This window comes from Scyliorhinus canicula, chromosome 16 (genome assembly GCF_902713615.1).
Source record: "Scyliorhinus canicula chromosome 16, sScyCan1.1, whole genome shotgun sequence".
NCBI classification, from domain to species: Eukaryota; Metazoa; Chordata; class Chondrichthyes; order Carcharhiniformes; family Scyliorhinidae; genus Scyliorhinus; species Scyliorhinus canicula.
Genome location: NC_052161.1, coordinates 63,421,891 through 63,437,579, shown reverse-complemented (window position 1 = coordinate 63,437,579; position 15,689 = coordinate 63,421,891). Strand labels below are relative to the sequence as shown.

General features: G+C 49.3%; 1 protein-coding gene across 1 annotated transcript in view; it reads right to left on the bottom strand.

Moving 5' to 3' along the window:
• Window positions 1–15,689, bottom strand: part of asah2 (N-acylsphingosine amidohydrolase 2) — a 186,408-nt gene that overhangs the window by 125,293 nt on the left and 45,426 nt on the right. The window contains exons 6-7 of the mRNA XM_038773535.1: window positions 6,518–6,645; window positions 3,981–4,058 (exon numbers count right to left, since the gene is read on the bottom strand). Coding sequence (XP_038629463.1) covers window positions 3,981–4,058; window positions 6,518–6,645 — 206 coding nt within the window. The remainder of the gene's footprint in view (window positions 1–3,980; window positions 4,059–6,517; window positions 6,646–15,689) is intronic.

Sequence of the window (15,689 nt, the reverse complement as noted above, 5' to 3'; positions counted from 1 at the left end):
GAGTGATCTTGCGGGTCGGTGGAGGAAAGGAATGCGTCCTTGAGAGAGACCGGCCCGCCGATCGGTGGGCACTGATCGTGGGCCAGACCCCTTTTGAGCGCCCCCCCCGGTACTCGATCCCCCCTCTCTCCCCCCCCCCCCCCCCCCCCCACCCCCACAGGCTGCCCCCGCAGTGTTCCCACACTGTTCTTGCCGGCAACGACCAGGTGTGGTCGGCGCCGGCGGGAACACGTCGTATTGGGCAGGCCGCTCGGCCCATCCAGGGCAGAGAATTGCCGCTCGCCCATTACAAATGGCGAGCGGCGATTCTACGAGCAACCAGTCGTAAATCTCCGTGCGCCGGTTTGGGGGGTGTGGGAGAAATGCGTGCGGGTGCGGGGCGGCGTGGCGGGACTTGCCCGGCACCCCCACGATTCTCCCACCCGGCGTGGGGGGTGGGGGGGGGGGGGGGAGAATTGTGCCCAGGGTCTTTGTTCATGAATGGCAGAAAGCCAGCATGCAGGTACAGCATGTAATTAAAAATGCAAATGGAATGTTTATTGCAAAAAGACAGGAGTATAAAAGTAGAGAAGTGTTGCAATTGTAAAGGGTGTGGGTGAGACCACATCTGGAGTACTGTGTCCAGTTTTGGTCTCCTTATTTGAGGAAGGATGTGGTGGCATTGGAGGCAGTTCAGAGGAGATTCACCGGATTGATTCCGGGGATGAGGAGAGATTAAACAGTTTGGCCTTATACCTGCTGAAGTTTAGAAGGATGAGAGGGGATCTGATCAAGATATATAAAGTAAATGTAGAGTAAATGTTCCCTCTTGTGGGGAAATCTAGAACAAGAGGTCACAGATATGGGATGAGAAGCAGTAGATTTAGAACTGAGATGAGTAGGAACTACTTCTCGCAGAGGGTAGTGAATTTTGTGGAACTCGCTGTCCCATAGTGTGGGAATCTGAGCCATTAAATGGTTTCAAGAAGGAGATAGATAGATTTCTGATTTTAAAAAATGGATTAAAGGTATACAGGAAGAGGTAAGGAGGTGGATTTGAGACCCGGAATAGATCAGCCATGAGCTGGTTGAATTGCGGAGCAAGCTCAAGGGGCTATATTTCCTATTTCTGCTCCTAATTCCTGTGTTTCTATGATGTGTGGGAGGTGTTTATAAAGAAATTGCTGACCTAGAATCAGTTTATATACCAAAGACATAAGAGATATGCTTAACAGAAGAAAGGGTGGATAATTAAAGAAGTAAGGAACAACAAAAAATGAAAGGGAAAGAAACAAGAATGAAACAAATAGCACAGATCCTAACAGCTAGTGTTCTGTAACTGTTGTATATTTTATCTATTCCAGAGCAGTGCAGGGATGGCATTAGTTCGTATGTGTGTTTTTATTCAAAGCACTTTGAAAAGTCTATCCCACGTTTCAGCTCTAGCATCCAGCTCTTTCGACAACTTTATTTACTTTTAGTTGCGTTCACACCAAGACTTAACCCATCAAGAATAGTGAGCATCAATAGTATACAGACTCACATAATCAAACATAGAACAATCAAACACTGCATTCACCATAAAATTTATACTGGAGATGCTGTCCCTCAATTCTTCTATGCGGCAAAACAATCCCACAGAGCCTTTTCCTAGCTCAGAAACTCCATGGGCTTTAGACTGACTGCTGACAGGGATAAAGTCAACCAGTTATTCCAATTGTGATCTTTTAAAGATAGCTCATTTAAAATTATATTTCTCAGAACCATGCTAGTTTGAGCATTTGCAGTATTCAAAGACAGATGATATTTCTACGCCTAACTTGATGATTTTGGGCATCAGCAGATTCAAACAGATAGCTGAAGACAATGAAATATTACCAAAACACCCAGCTACATGATAGCCACGCACCCTTGTCATCTGTGAAACTATGATAGGGGACTGGTTGCTGGTTCTTTCATAGAACTAGCACAGAAATGATAGATCAAATGGCCTCCTCCTGTACTGTGATTTTATTATTCTACATCAACCAGCAGAAAGTTTATGTCTTCAGCTAAACCTGGTTTTGATCCCAAAACTACCATATCTCACGTTTTTATTGTAATTAAAAAAAATTGACCTGAAAGTTAAGTCTGTTTTTCTCTCCATAGATGCTGCCAGACCTGAATACTTTCAGCATTTTCTGCTTTTATCTCAGAGTCCCAGCATCCACATATCGTTTGTTTCATGACATTCCATAACACGTCAGAAGCAATTAATTACCTTTGAAATGTTAATCATTGCTATTTTGTAGGCAAATCAAATTTCACATTACAGGTTCGCACAGACTGCAAATAAAATTAAAACCTGGTGCCTGTAATCTATTTTGATGGTGATTACTGAGGGATACGCTTTTACCAGGACATTGGGTAAACTTCCTGGATCTTCTTTGATAAATGCCGTGGGATCTTTTACGCCCACCTTCACGGGTCTTTGGCTTCTCATCTCATTTGAAGAAATTGGGCCAGATTTGCGTGGAGGAGGCAAGATGGTTGAGTTGGGGAAATGTCTAGATTTGGCAGACATGTCTTCTTTAAAAGAGCCATCACCCGTCATGTTTTTATCCCAGGGAGGGGGGTTGGGGTGAGTTGAAATGGAGTTCTCCCCCACCACCTGCGAAGGTAGACCCAGGATGGCAACAGAACCGGATGGGTAGCCAGGCCAGCAGGATAGAATGCCCATCTCATTTACTGGGATATCAGCCCAATTTAAATTATGAATATAAGGCATTTAAAGCCTCACCCTTCCCATCACCCGAATGCTCCCTCTATAGTCCAATATCCCCTTATATCCCCAATGCCCCCTTTATGCCCCCTCATATCCACAATCCCACTCCATGCCCCCTTATATTCCCAATTCCCCCTCATACCACCCATGCCCTCCAATGCCTCTCCATGCCACCTTATAACCGCAATGCCCTCACATCCCTCTTCATACCCCAGGTCCGTCCATATCCTCCATAGCCACTCACACGGTATCACGGGTGCTCCTCAGGATGTTTTTGAAATGGACAATCAACCAAAATGTTTCTGTGTCATAAAAGGTTCTGGACCATTTGAAACTCAGCCAATTGTTCAGAATCGGCTCAGCTATGACCGATAAACCCTGGTAAGCTGTCAACAATGGAATCTATTGAAACAGAAAGACCAGATGGAATTCTGTCTGAGCTACACCTGTCTTGTCAGTCAAATCAGAAGTAGGATATTTCCTCTAACGGACAGCTGCTGACGGCTGTTTAAGGTATCTGGGCATTTAAATCACTTCAGATTTTTATAATAGACATCCCAACTACAGCCGTAAAAACATATCTTTTATATTACAGCATCTAATTACTTAAACCAGAAGAATTGTTTTTTGTATGTCAAAGCCTGTCAATGAAAGAATTCCAGAGGCAGGTGACTCTTTTTTAAATCCCCATGTGGAATGAAGGTGTGAAACATGTGTCCTTATTGAATGGATCCAACTGCACTAAAATTGTGAGGTGGTGGGGGTGGATCAGGGAAAGGGGTGGGAGGGAGCGTTTAAACTGTCAACCCTTAAATGGAGCTAACAAGGGTGGGTGTGCTCCATGTGGGCTAGAGATGGGAATGAGGGTGGGAATCTGGAATTAAGTCCCACTTACCACTTTTAAAGGAGTCCCAAATCGTTCCAACTCAATCAAAATCCAACTCAGTGCCTCGGAGAATGTGACACTTCCTCAGTACTGCACTGGAGTGTCAGCCTAGATTAAACCTATCCTGGGGCTTTGAACCTCGCTCAGGGGGGAGAGTGCTTGCACCAAGCTGGGCTAAAAGTACTCAAGCAAATAATATAGTTCCTCACAAACAAATATGCATAATTTTATCAAATTTGCAGTTAAAAATTAAGTTTGCGTTGATCTAGAGCTTTGAATTTTAAATGTTGCCGTCATCAGCTGCCTCAAAGTACAACCCATAATGTGATTAAAGATGTGAAAATCCCGTACCTGAGAGTTCCAATACCATGTCCATCTAGATCCACCATTTTGAGTAGGACCAGTTCTTTGTCTGTATTTGATGTGTACCTATGTAGATGATAGGATTTAAATTAGTTATGACACAGACTTCATTTTTTTGAATATTCATTTAATTAAATTTATTTAATTTTTTTTTAATCAATCATTTTATCTGAGTCAACATGAAAAGATGTTGGGTTGAATTTTCATCCTCGAGGGAGTTGGGAAAGTCCCTGGCCAGTAAATATGGGATTTTCATTCTGGAGGGAGAGTTGGGGGTTGTGGTGGTGTTGTGGCCCCCACCCAACCCGTGTGAAAGCTATTCTCAGTTATGGAGCATAAGATAAGCATAAATGGAAGTAGAGGTTCCAAGTTATGGGCGTGATTCTCTGGGTGTGTTCAGCTCTCACTTGAGCACAACACGGAAAGTGAATGCAGGAAAGGCCTCCAGTGAGCCTCCCAACAGCCTCTGCGCCTCGCAAAATTCTCCGGAGTCTCTCGACACGTCAAATTCAGATCCCCACCCCAAATGGGCAAGACCGAATGACACTCGTGGAAATAGGTTGGAAACCTATTACGACCTAGCTGCGCGGGATCCACCGGCCTCCCTCGATTCTTTGGCCTCCCCAGGGAGGTTGCAGCCAGGTGTCGGGCAGATGGTACTGCCAAGCCAGGAAGAGTACTGTCTGGGTGCCAGGGTGGCAGTGCAAGGGTGTCTGTGTGCCAGAGTGAGGGCGAAGGGGCCATGCCCAGGGAATCTGGGTGGAGGGTGGGGTTTTAAGGGTGGGGGAGTGTAGGGCAAATAAGTAGAGGCTTCCGGGAGGTTGGGGGGGTTGATGGATGGGGGTCCTGGAAGGGAGGGGATGTGTAAGGGAGAGGGGGTGCCCCATGGACCTCATAGCAGGGTGTTCTCACGGGGTTGTGGCGTAGTGTCCATGTATGTGGGGAGTGACATTGCCCATGGGTGGAGGTGTGGGGGGGGACCCACAAGCTCACTTAGAGATCGGGACACACTTTCAAAATGGCGGCCCGATCTCTGAGTTCAGCTCCTCAGTGCTAAAAACATTTCTAAGTATGGGTTAAACCGGTGAGAAACTCCCCAGGGCCCAAAGACGTGACTAGGTGTCATTGAATAGAGGTGGGGAACTCCCTGAAAAATGCGCCACAAATTAACTTAGAAATTCTTTGGGAGAATCGCGCCCTATGATACAGAGCTGACCAAGATTTCTCAGGCAGGGTTCAACAAGGTCACAGTGCCATTTAATGATGAGAATGCTGAAACTGATCTGTAGGGACATTTGAGGCCTTGGAGGAGATAAAACCATTGGAACTTTGTGAGAAGACACAGACCACATATTCATTTTGGAGAAGAAGTTATTCTGCAGCAGTGGTGAACTACACTGGTGCTCCGATATACTGTGCCACACACACTGCTGGGGGAGACCATCGCAACATTCTGAAAGACTCAATCAATTATTTCTGAAGTGAGTTGCTTAGACAAACATGACAGCCATTCTGTGTCAACAGCACCCCACAAACAGCAATGGAAAAGAAGACAGACAGATTTGCAATTTATATTGTGCATTTCATGATCTCAGGGTGTCCTAAAGTACTTTGCAGCGTAGCAAGTACTTAGAAAGCGTTGCCATGGCAGCATTGCAGGCAAACCCACAGCATTCGAGGTCCAGACTAAGTTTTATGCTCGAGTCTATGGAGCAATCTCAAACCCACAACCTCTGAGTCAGAGGTAAGAGGGCAATTGACTGAGCACGACTGACAGTTTAAGGTCCTGTGGAAAGACTTACTTACAAGGCAATGTAATGTAACAGGAGGTTACCGTTTATTTTATTTAGAATCATGAATGAGGCAGTGATGATTCTAGTAGTTACTCGAAACATAGACTCAGAAATGCCCGTCTGTTACTATGCCATCGAAAACATGCAACAAAAGAAATTCCTGACCTCTGATGCATAAAATTGGAGTGTGTGCATTTTCAAAAGTAATACTTTCCAAAGCAAGTGGAACAATAAATGGTGATGAAATTGTGTTTCAATGAAAAGGGTTTAATTTTTGAATGGCAGCAAAGAGAGTTGTTTATATTGTCAGGCAAATATGAAATCACTAGGTGGAGCTATGGTCTGCCATTCAGCAATGTTCGTGACAAGGGACCATGGGGAAAAAGAACAACTCGAAATAAAAGGGAAAATAATTTGATACATTACACTCTGGGCGTAAGAATTTGTGAGGCATGATTTTCACTCATGAATGGACATCATTGTACACTACCAAATCTATGAATGTACAGATACTTCACAGCACAATGTTAATATTGTTCGTGTAAATTTATAATGATAGAAAATCTGAAAGTCATTTTAATGGATCACTGAACATCATTAACATGAAGCATCATTAAATAATTGAGTTATAATTACTACTGCCCTGCATTCACCACATCTATAGATTGCCTGATTCCTTATCAATTGTATTTAAGTCTAGTATTCAGTTTGGGTCCTATTTGCATTGGGTACCTGGCTCTTTCTTCTTCCGGATTCTGCAAGTACGAATAGGGGCTCCGATTTATGTTGCTGGCTTCCACTTGACCCTTATTTACAAATATTCTTCCGGCTTTCATGTTCTTGTGCGCGATATCAATGCTCTGAGGAGATAGAAATTGAAAATATTAAAGCACATTAATGCAGTGAAGTTCAAACTTGTCCAAGCTGCACCATTTCAAGCATGTAGCAGGTAGAAATGTGGTCTAGTATGTTCAGCAAAGGAGGTTTGTTAATGTGGTCGCCGTACCTAATTTCTGCGAGGCTTCAAGAGGTGCTTAAAGTCATAGCAATTGAGAGGGAGTGAAAATTAAAGGGACAGTTGATCCATATTGTTCTCACGCACCTCAGCCCCCACAGGCTGGAAAAACAGAGATGTTGCTGAAGACCAAGAGAAAATCAACATGCATGGCCCTCTCAGTTAGAGGATTGTGTCGACAGTAAAAGATACTAAGGGGCAGAAGGCAATTCACGTCTGGCAATATGCCATAGTTTAAAACAAAATTCCTTCCATATAATTGCATCCACTGGGATGATTTTTCTTCAAAACATTTTTTGTTAAGAAAAACAGTTGTAATTTTACATCTAAAGCAACTCGGTATCACATTATTTGTAATATGTGTACAAATTAGCAGGAACAGGAAATGGCCATTAGTCTCAATAAGCCTTCAATGAAAGGTTTCAAATATCTAAGAAGCACGTTTTTCCACTTTGGTTCCATTGTCATTTTTCTGAGTGATAATAGCCGTAGGTCATTCAGAAAAGATTCCGTTTAAAACATTTTAGGTTGTAATGTCATTCTGGAAATGTCATCCTTGAAACATTAAGTGTACTGCAAAGTGAAGGTTGTTGCTGCCATCAACTACCCAGCAATGAAGTTGACGCAACATGGCACCACATTGCTTAGGATGTGTCGTGCAGCTCTCAGGGATAAAATATAGCCGCACTCTCAGAAAATGGCCCAGCTTGATTTGATGCAATGGGAGCGATTTTGAGCCCACACTAGCCGTCAGTGAGAAATGCGGCATGGGCTCAAAGTCCAGAGAGAATTGAAAACGCAATTCTCCGCGGCATGATTGGGGTTTGTGATTTTCACCCCCTCTCGTCAGTGGAGATGCAAATCGGCAGAGTAATGCGGGAGCCCAGGAACCTCATTTTAATACATTAGCATGTCACTAGCGGACATTCACTCCGGACCTTCCTCCTCACGGAATACTTATCAGGCGCAGCGTAACTTCACGCCGGTGCCATTTACAACAGGTTTACATAAACATGAACCTGGCAGCCTCACCTCCGAGGGAGTTATCAGAGGTGAGCGCTCAGACAGCCATGAATCTCCAGAGTCTTCAATGCTCAAGGTGCACTGGAGAGGACGTGGGGGACATAGGTAAATTAAACTCGGGCTGGGGTTCAGTCTCTCGATCTTGGCGGGGGGGGGGGGGTTCGCTAGTAGCGTTTACCTTCCCTTCATTTAGGGGTACCCCTTGCTTTAAGGGGGTCTGGAGGCCAGCATGCAGGCATCGCTTCCTGTGTCCTCATTGCTGAGCCTGTGGTCAAATCACCCCTGAGGTAGTGCTGGAAATGGGAATGGGAGCTGGGAAGTGAGTGGGAGGAGGTGAATACGGAGGGTCAATATTGGGGGCGACTGTGAAGTTCTTGGTATCCCATGAGAGGCCAGGCTGCAAGAGCAGAGTCGAGGACTCGGAAATGGGTTGCATTCATGTCTCATGGGGAATGAAGGCCCTCCTCAACTTGGAGAATCATAACTTAAGTGTGCGTAGACCCCCACACTCAGGCAGCAATGTGAGGAAAAAGGGACTAGGCTGTATGGAATTTCAATTCCACTTGTCTGGGAAGTTAGGCTGTCAGGAATTAGTGCGTTGGGATGTGAACTGGGAGATTGAGGGTGCCTTCAAGGTATGTGCTTGTCTTGCTGTGCCTCGTGTGCCACAAGAGGCAGTCTTTTTCTTGCTATGCTGCTTCACTTTTCATTGACTAGTCAATTATGTCAATGAAATCTGAAGACCTACACATCAGTTCCACTAATGGAGTCCCAAGCATTGAACTCCAATGCTCATACAAGAGTTAACAGCACGTGGATGTTGGGGTGGTTGGGGAAATGTCGAGGCAAAGGTGCCACTTAGACCCTGGAGGATCCAGGCCCCTAATCCTGGTGCAGTTGAGATTGACAGCTGTGTGGATTTTCCAGTGTGAAAGAGGAGGGTGTGAGGCCTTAGTGAAGAGGCGCTCACTAAGGGAAAAGCAAATGGGTGAGGTCCCAGGGACGTGGAGGGCTGAGGGACAGGGTTCGGTCAGGAATCCTCACCATTCACTTTGATGTTCTCTTCGTTTTAGTGTTTGATTCTGGACAATCATGGAGCCTGTCGAGTTGGCTTTTCTAATCATAGTGACCAAGCAGCAGCAGTTGTGGCACGCATCCAGGACCAGGTCTGAATGTCTATGTGAGTGGCTTGTTTCAGGGAAACACCAGTGATCTGTGTGGCATCTCCCAGTCAGCCACACACAAATGCATTAGGGAGGTAACAGATTCCCTTTATGCAAGAGGCCACGTGTATATTAATTTGGGCTGGGGACAGGAGAGCCAGGCTGCCTGGGCTATGCACTTCACCCACTTAGCATGCATGCTCAAGGTGCAGGGTGTGATAGACTTTACCCACATGGCCCTGCAGTCTCCATGGCATCATGTGGCACCATTCACGAAACACAAAGGATTCCATTCCCTCAATGTCCAGCTGATTTGTCACCACATGATGAGCATAATACAAGTGTGTACCTGTTTCCAGGGAGTGTCCATGACAGTTACATCTTGGGGTGCTCACAGGTCCAAGATGGTTTGATCTTGAGGGAAAACAGTGGGTGGAGGGAATGCTCCTCGGTGACATAAGAACATAAGAACATAAGAACTAGGAGCAGGAGTAGGCCATCTGGCCCCTCGAGCCTGCTCCGCCATTCAATTAGATCATGGCTGATCTTTTGTGGACTCAGCTCCACTTTCCGGCCCGAACACCATAACCCTTAATCCCTTTATTCTTCAAAAAACTATCTATCTTTACCTTAAAAACATGTAATGAAGGAGCCTCAACTGCTTCACTGGGCAAGGAATTCCATAGATTCACAACCCTTTGGGTGAAGAAGTTCCTCCTAAACTCCGTCCTAAATCTACATCCCCTTATTTTGAGGCTATGTCCCCTAGTTCTGCTTTCACCCGCCAGTGGAAACAACCTGCCCGCATCTATCCTATCTATTCCCTTCATAATTTTAAATGTTTCTATAAGATCCCCCCTCATCCTTCTAAATTCCAACGAGTACAGTCCCAGTCTACTCAACCTCTCCTCATAATCCAACCCCTGACAGGGGTTACCCACTCAGGAGGTGGCTAATGATGCCATTGCAGAGGTCCCAAACATGTGCAGAGGCTCATGCATCAATGCACGGGCTGGTCGAGCAGGTGATTAGACATCTGAAGATGCGGTTCCGGTGCTTGGACCATTCGGGAGCGTGCTCTCCAATACAGCTCCCGGAGGGTGCTCATTATTGTGATCTGCTGTGCTCTCCACAACTTGGTGCTACAAAGGGCGAACCAGCTGAATCAGGAGGAGACGGAGGAGCGTGATATCTCCTGGGATGAGGAGGCGGTCAAGGAGAACAGCGAGGCGCTACCACAGTGGAGGAGGAGGAAGGACCTCGGGCCATGGCCAGAGCTTGCATAGGCCGACGAGCTAGGGATGGCCTCATAGCTTCTCAGTTTGGGGGGCTACCAGGACAAGGGAGTGAGGAGCTATTCCACTGTGGGGAGTGAATTCTCATCTTAAATGTGTTGCCAGCGGTAGGTTTTCGTGGTTCCAGGTTCATGGGCAGGGCACTAAAGCCATTAGGCTCTGCAGAAGTATGATGACAGTCTGCATTGAGGACAGAGTGATGCTCCACTCTTCCTCAGCGATATGTGTGACTCCTGTCTGACAGAGAGTGCGCCCTGTCAATCATTGGGCTTATCATGGGGTTCAGAGGCACAGGATGAGCTCTCAGCTGCTTCAGCCCCCTTCGAGGTTAGGGGTCCTGATGTGTTCCTTCAACTAATCTCCACGGTGGGTCACCCTATCTCAGCCCATGACATCCTCATCACTAGAGAAGAGTGGCTGCAACAAAATGACTGAGTGTTGATGTTAGTGGGGAGGGGGGCGGGCAATGGCTGCAGTTTCTTAATCTTTCTCACCCTCCCACTACATCTAGGTGTATCCCAGGATCCACAGCTCAGGGTGAGGCAGTCTGCAGCCTTCCACAACCTGTTGACTGAGAACACCTTGGAAAGCATCCCCTGGGGCCCTGGACTTTGAAGGTTGGGGCCTACATTTGGGCTGCACGGGTGTAGCAGTGCTACCCTCCATGGTGTGTGGGCTGGAGGTTTGTCACTCACAGGGAAGGAGATGTCAGATAGGCTGGACATCCCCAGGGCCCCCGGAGGGGAGGGCTTGGGCTGTGACCCTGCTGATGCTCTTCCCTTCAGGTGCCCGGGGGCCCCAAGGCTCCCCCAGCAGATAGAGCGGCCACATTACATCTGTCACCCTTACCCTCCACCAGCAGAGATATTCGCACCTCGGTGGGATTAAGTATTAGGCAGGCTTCTGGGTCACTCACTAGCGAGCACCTCACAGTTAATGATCCACAACAGGCGGAAGCAGCAACGTTCCAGGGGTCTGGCACCCAGAGGAATGCTGGAGCCCAGGACACTGCTGAACACTGGCCAATGACATGCCCCTGGGTATGGTCTTCCCAAAGCTGTTGGAACTACAAAGGCAGAGACACGAGGATCAGGAAGGGCACCCTCCTCAGACTCACAGGGCCACCTGGAGGAGTCCCATCGTCTTCTGTCCAAGGAGATGGTGCCCTCACACCAACATAATGAGGCCAACACAGCGAGGGTGGCATCTGCAGTGGAGATCTTGGTGCAGGACATGCACTCAATGGCGGGCAATGTCTGCTCCATGGCTCAGCTGATGACCTCCATGGCTGAGGGCATGTGCAGGGCTTTAACAGCATAGTGTAGGCACTGGTGAGGATCCATGAGTGTCAGTGCCAGAGAACGGCCGGTCTTCTGGATCTCACTTCAGTTGCCCTTGGCAGTCCGAGGAGGGATGCTGTCACCCCTTCCTCACCAGGGTGTGCCCCAGTGGTACCCCGGGCTGCTCATTTCATTGTCCTGCAAGGGAAGGAAGATGGCATTAGAGCATCACTGGGGATAAATTATGCGAGATGTTTACTCCTGTGACCCTTGATAAATAACTGCCTATCCTTAGGCTTCCCACTTTTGCGCGCCGCCACCCACACAGGCTCGGTCTTCCTCCTCCCCGTCCAGCTCAAGGGCTCTTTCCTCATTTGGGGTGAGGTTGCAGAACTCTCCATCACTCCGGGTGGCTGTGCCCTAACACGCCCGTTGTGCTCGATTTTGTCCTGCGGAAAGACAGGTGAGGAGATTGTAGGCAGGGGTCCTGCCAGTTCAGATGGTTGAGGAGTGGCATGCAGGGGTGTGAGGAGCAGAGTAGAGACTGGGGGCAGCATGGGAATTGGGGGCGCGGGGAAGAGGACCTTGTGACAGGTGGCAAAACTGCAAGGTGGCTGGGTGAGAGATCACCTTAGAGGTAGGGGGGTGCTGTGAGAGACCACAGGTGGCAGACTTAGCCCGACCCCAAGAAGATGGTCATTAATTTTTCTTCAGCACTGTTGCCCTGTCCTCTTCTGGGGGGAGCTGACACTTACTAAAGCATCCACAGCCTCCCAGGCAGGGGTGGTCACCTTGCTGGAGGGACACATGCGAGAACAGGAGTACAGGAGCTCCTGCCTTTGCTGGATTCCATGCAGGAGTCTTGTCAGAGCTCCCTCAGAATCTTGGAGCAGGCTTTCTGTCTGGATGTGGAACAAGTGCTGGGGAGGCGTTTAAATGGAGCTCCCCAGTGATTAAGTTTCCCCAGGGAGAGCGAATCAGCAGGAGGCCTACAAAAGTGTGGCGTGATTTATATGAAGAAAGAAACTTTTGTTTGAGAGGGTCAACTTTCTGTAAGTTTTTCTGTCGGCGCCACTGACAGGATTTGTATAATGTTTCTCACCAGAACAGAGGCTTTGCCATTTTCTGGTAAGATTCCGCTCAATAAGGGCAGCACGGTGGCGCAGTGGGTTAGCCCTGCAGCCTCAAGGCGCCGAGGTTCCAGGTTCAATCCCGGCTCTGGGTCACTGTCCGTGTGGAGTTTGCACATTCTCCCCGTGTTTGCGTGGGTTTCGCCCCCACAACCCAAAGATGTGCAGGGTAGATGGATTGCCCCTTAATTGGAAAAAATGAATTGGTAAATTGCCCCTTAATTGGAAAAAATGAATTGGGTACACTAAATTTCTAAAAAAAAAAGATTCCACTCAATAGCTACAGATATAGGGCGAAATTCTCCGCAGACCGTCGTAACGCCGATTTCCGGCGAGAAAAATCGGTGTACATGACTCCGGCGTCGGGGCCTTCTTTTAGGCCGCTATTCTCCGTTCCCGGAGGGGCCAGTAGCTGACTGACGCGATACGCGTCAGTTTTACCAGCTGCGGAAGTGGTGAGACCCGGCGTTTTTTGGAGGAGGAAGAGGAGAGAGACAGACCCGGCATTTGGGGGGGGGGGGTTCCGGCATTTGGGGGGGGGGGGGGGGTTCCGGCATTTGGGGGGGGGGTTCCGGCATTTGGGGGGGGGGTTCCGGCATTTGGGGGGGAGGGGTTCCGGCATTTGGGGGGGGGTTGCGGCATCGGGGGGGGTTGCGGCATCGGGGGGGGTTGCGGCATCGGGGGGGGTTGCGGCATCGGGGGGGGTTTGGGGGCAGCGGCGTGCAGAGAGGGGGGGCGATGGATGCCCGGGGCCAACGCACCGTCGCCCCCCCCCTCTGTACGCCGCTGCCCCCTACCCCAACCACCCCCCTCACCACCCCTACCTCCCTCCCCACCACCCCTACCCCCCTCCCCACCACCCCTACCCCCCTCCAACGCCGCCCCCCCATCTCTCGCAACGCCGCAACCCCCCCCTCAACGCCGGGTCCCCCCCCCTCAACGCCGGGTCCCCCCCCCCCCCTCAACGCCGGTACCCACACCCCCGTCCCCCTCCCTCTGAAGGCCGGTACCCCCACCCCCCCCTCTCTCCTCCTCCCCCCCTTCCTTCCTCCTCCCCCCTTCCTTCCTCCGTCCCCCCTTCTTCCTCCTCCCCCCCTTCCTTCCTCTGTCCCCCCCCTTCCTTGCTCCGTCCCCCCCCTTCCTTCCTCCGTCCCCCCCCTTCCTTCCTACCCCCCCTTCCTTCCTCCCCCCCTTCCTTCCTCCGTTAGTGGGGGGGGGGGTAGGAGGAAGGAAGGGGGGGAGGAAGAGAGAGGGGGGGTGTGTGGGTACCGGCCTTCAGAGGGAGGGGGACAGGGTGTGGGTACCGGCATTGAGGGGGGGGACCCGGCGTTGAGGGGGGGGGTTGCAGCGATGAGGGGGGGTTGCGGCGTTGAGGGTGGGGGGTTGCGGCGTTGCGAGAGATGGGGGGCGGCGTTGGAGGGGGGTAGGGGTGGTGGGGAGGGGGGTAGGGGTGGTGGGGTGGGGGGTAGGGGTGGTGGGGTGGGGGGTAGGGGCGTTGGAGGGAGGTAGGGGTGGTGAGGGGGGTGGTTGGGGTAGGGGGCAGCTGCGTGCAGAGGGGGGGCGACGGTGCGTTGGCCCAGGGCATCCGTAGCCCCCCCTCTCTGCACGCCGCTGCCCCCAAACCCTCCCCCGATGCCGCAACCCCCCTGATGCCCCCCCCCGATGCCGCAACCCACCCCCCGATGCCGCAACCCACCCCCCCCCGATGCCGCAACCCACCCCCCGACACTGAACGACGTTAACCATCATCAATGGTTGACGCCGTTTTAAAGCAACTGTGATTTTCGCCGACGTGACCCGTGGCCACGTCGGCGGGACTTCGGCCCATCCGGGCCGGAGATTTGTGGAATCTAAAAAAAAAATGAAATCCCGCCGGCGCCAGCTGTTTTCAGAGGCTGCCGGCGGGAATTGCACGGCGCCGGTTTTTGGCCGGTCAGAGATTTAAAAACCCTGCGGGAGCGGGAATAACGCCGCTGCCGGCCGATTCTCCGACCCTGCGTGGGGTCGCAGAATCCCGCCCATAATTCTTGCTTGTGTGGTCAAGCATCTTAAGAGGTTATGCCATTCAAGGGAAATACAGGCATTCTGTGTCATGTTTTTGCCGATATGTTTGATTGACATCTCTCCAAGTTTGAGCTATGTATTTAAAATTTTCAGTGTGCTGTCACCTCTTTCAGAATTATTTCTAATCAGGTGTTGGAATAATTGGGTAGCCTATTAAATATCAGATATGCCGATAGGTGATGCCATAAATGGTCAGTGCCAAACTGCTGCAAAGATTCAGAAGCGAGAGGTTAAAAAAGAAAGAAAAATAAAGCACTTAAAATTTTCTAGAGCTTTTCATAACCTTTAAATGTTCCAAAACACTTTACGGTCAATGATGAACATTTGAAGTGTAGTCACTGTTGTAATGTCAGAAACGCAGCACCCAATTTAAATGCAAAAAGCTCCTCCCACAAATGCCACAATAACCTGTTATTCTTTTTTTTTAACTATTTGAGTGAGGTTAGTTGAGGGATAAATATTGAATACCAGAGAAGATATTCTGCTTTTCTTTCAATACTGCCATGGGACCTTCTACGTTGTAAAGAGCTTGCGAAATCCTGGTCTGTTTCATGTTTCTTGTTTAATGCCTGTCCTACTGGCTGGTTTTAAAATCACAGATTTTTGGTTTTGTACTGAAACCGTCCCCCTCTGCAAGCTGCTATGAAATGAAATGAAATAAATGAAAATCGCTTATTGTCACAAGTAGGCTTCAAATGAAGTTACTGTGAAAAGCCCCTAGTCGCCATATTCCGGCACTTGTTCGGGAAGACTGGTACGGGAATTGAACCGTGCTGCTGGCCTGCCTTGGTCTGCTTTCAAAGCCAGCGATTTAGCCCTGTGCTAAACCAGCCCCACTGATCGGGCATATCCCCTCAAATTCAGTACGCCCTGTGGCATAGCCCATTATGTCATGTTGATGGACTTGGCAAGCAGCCAATTGGCGCGTTTGAAA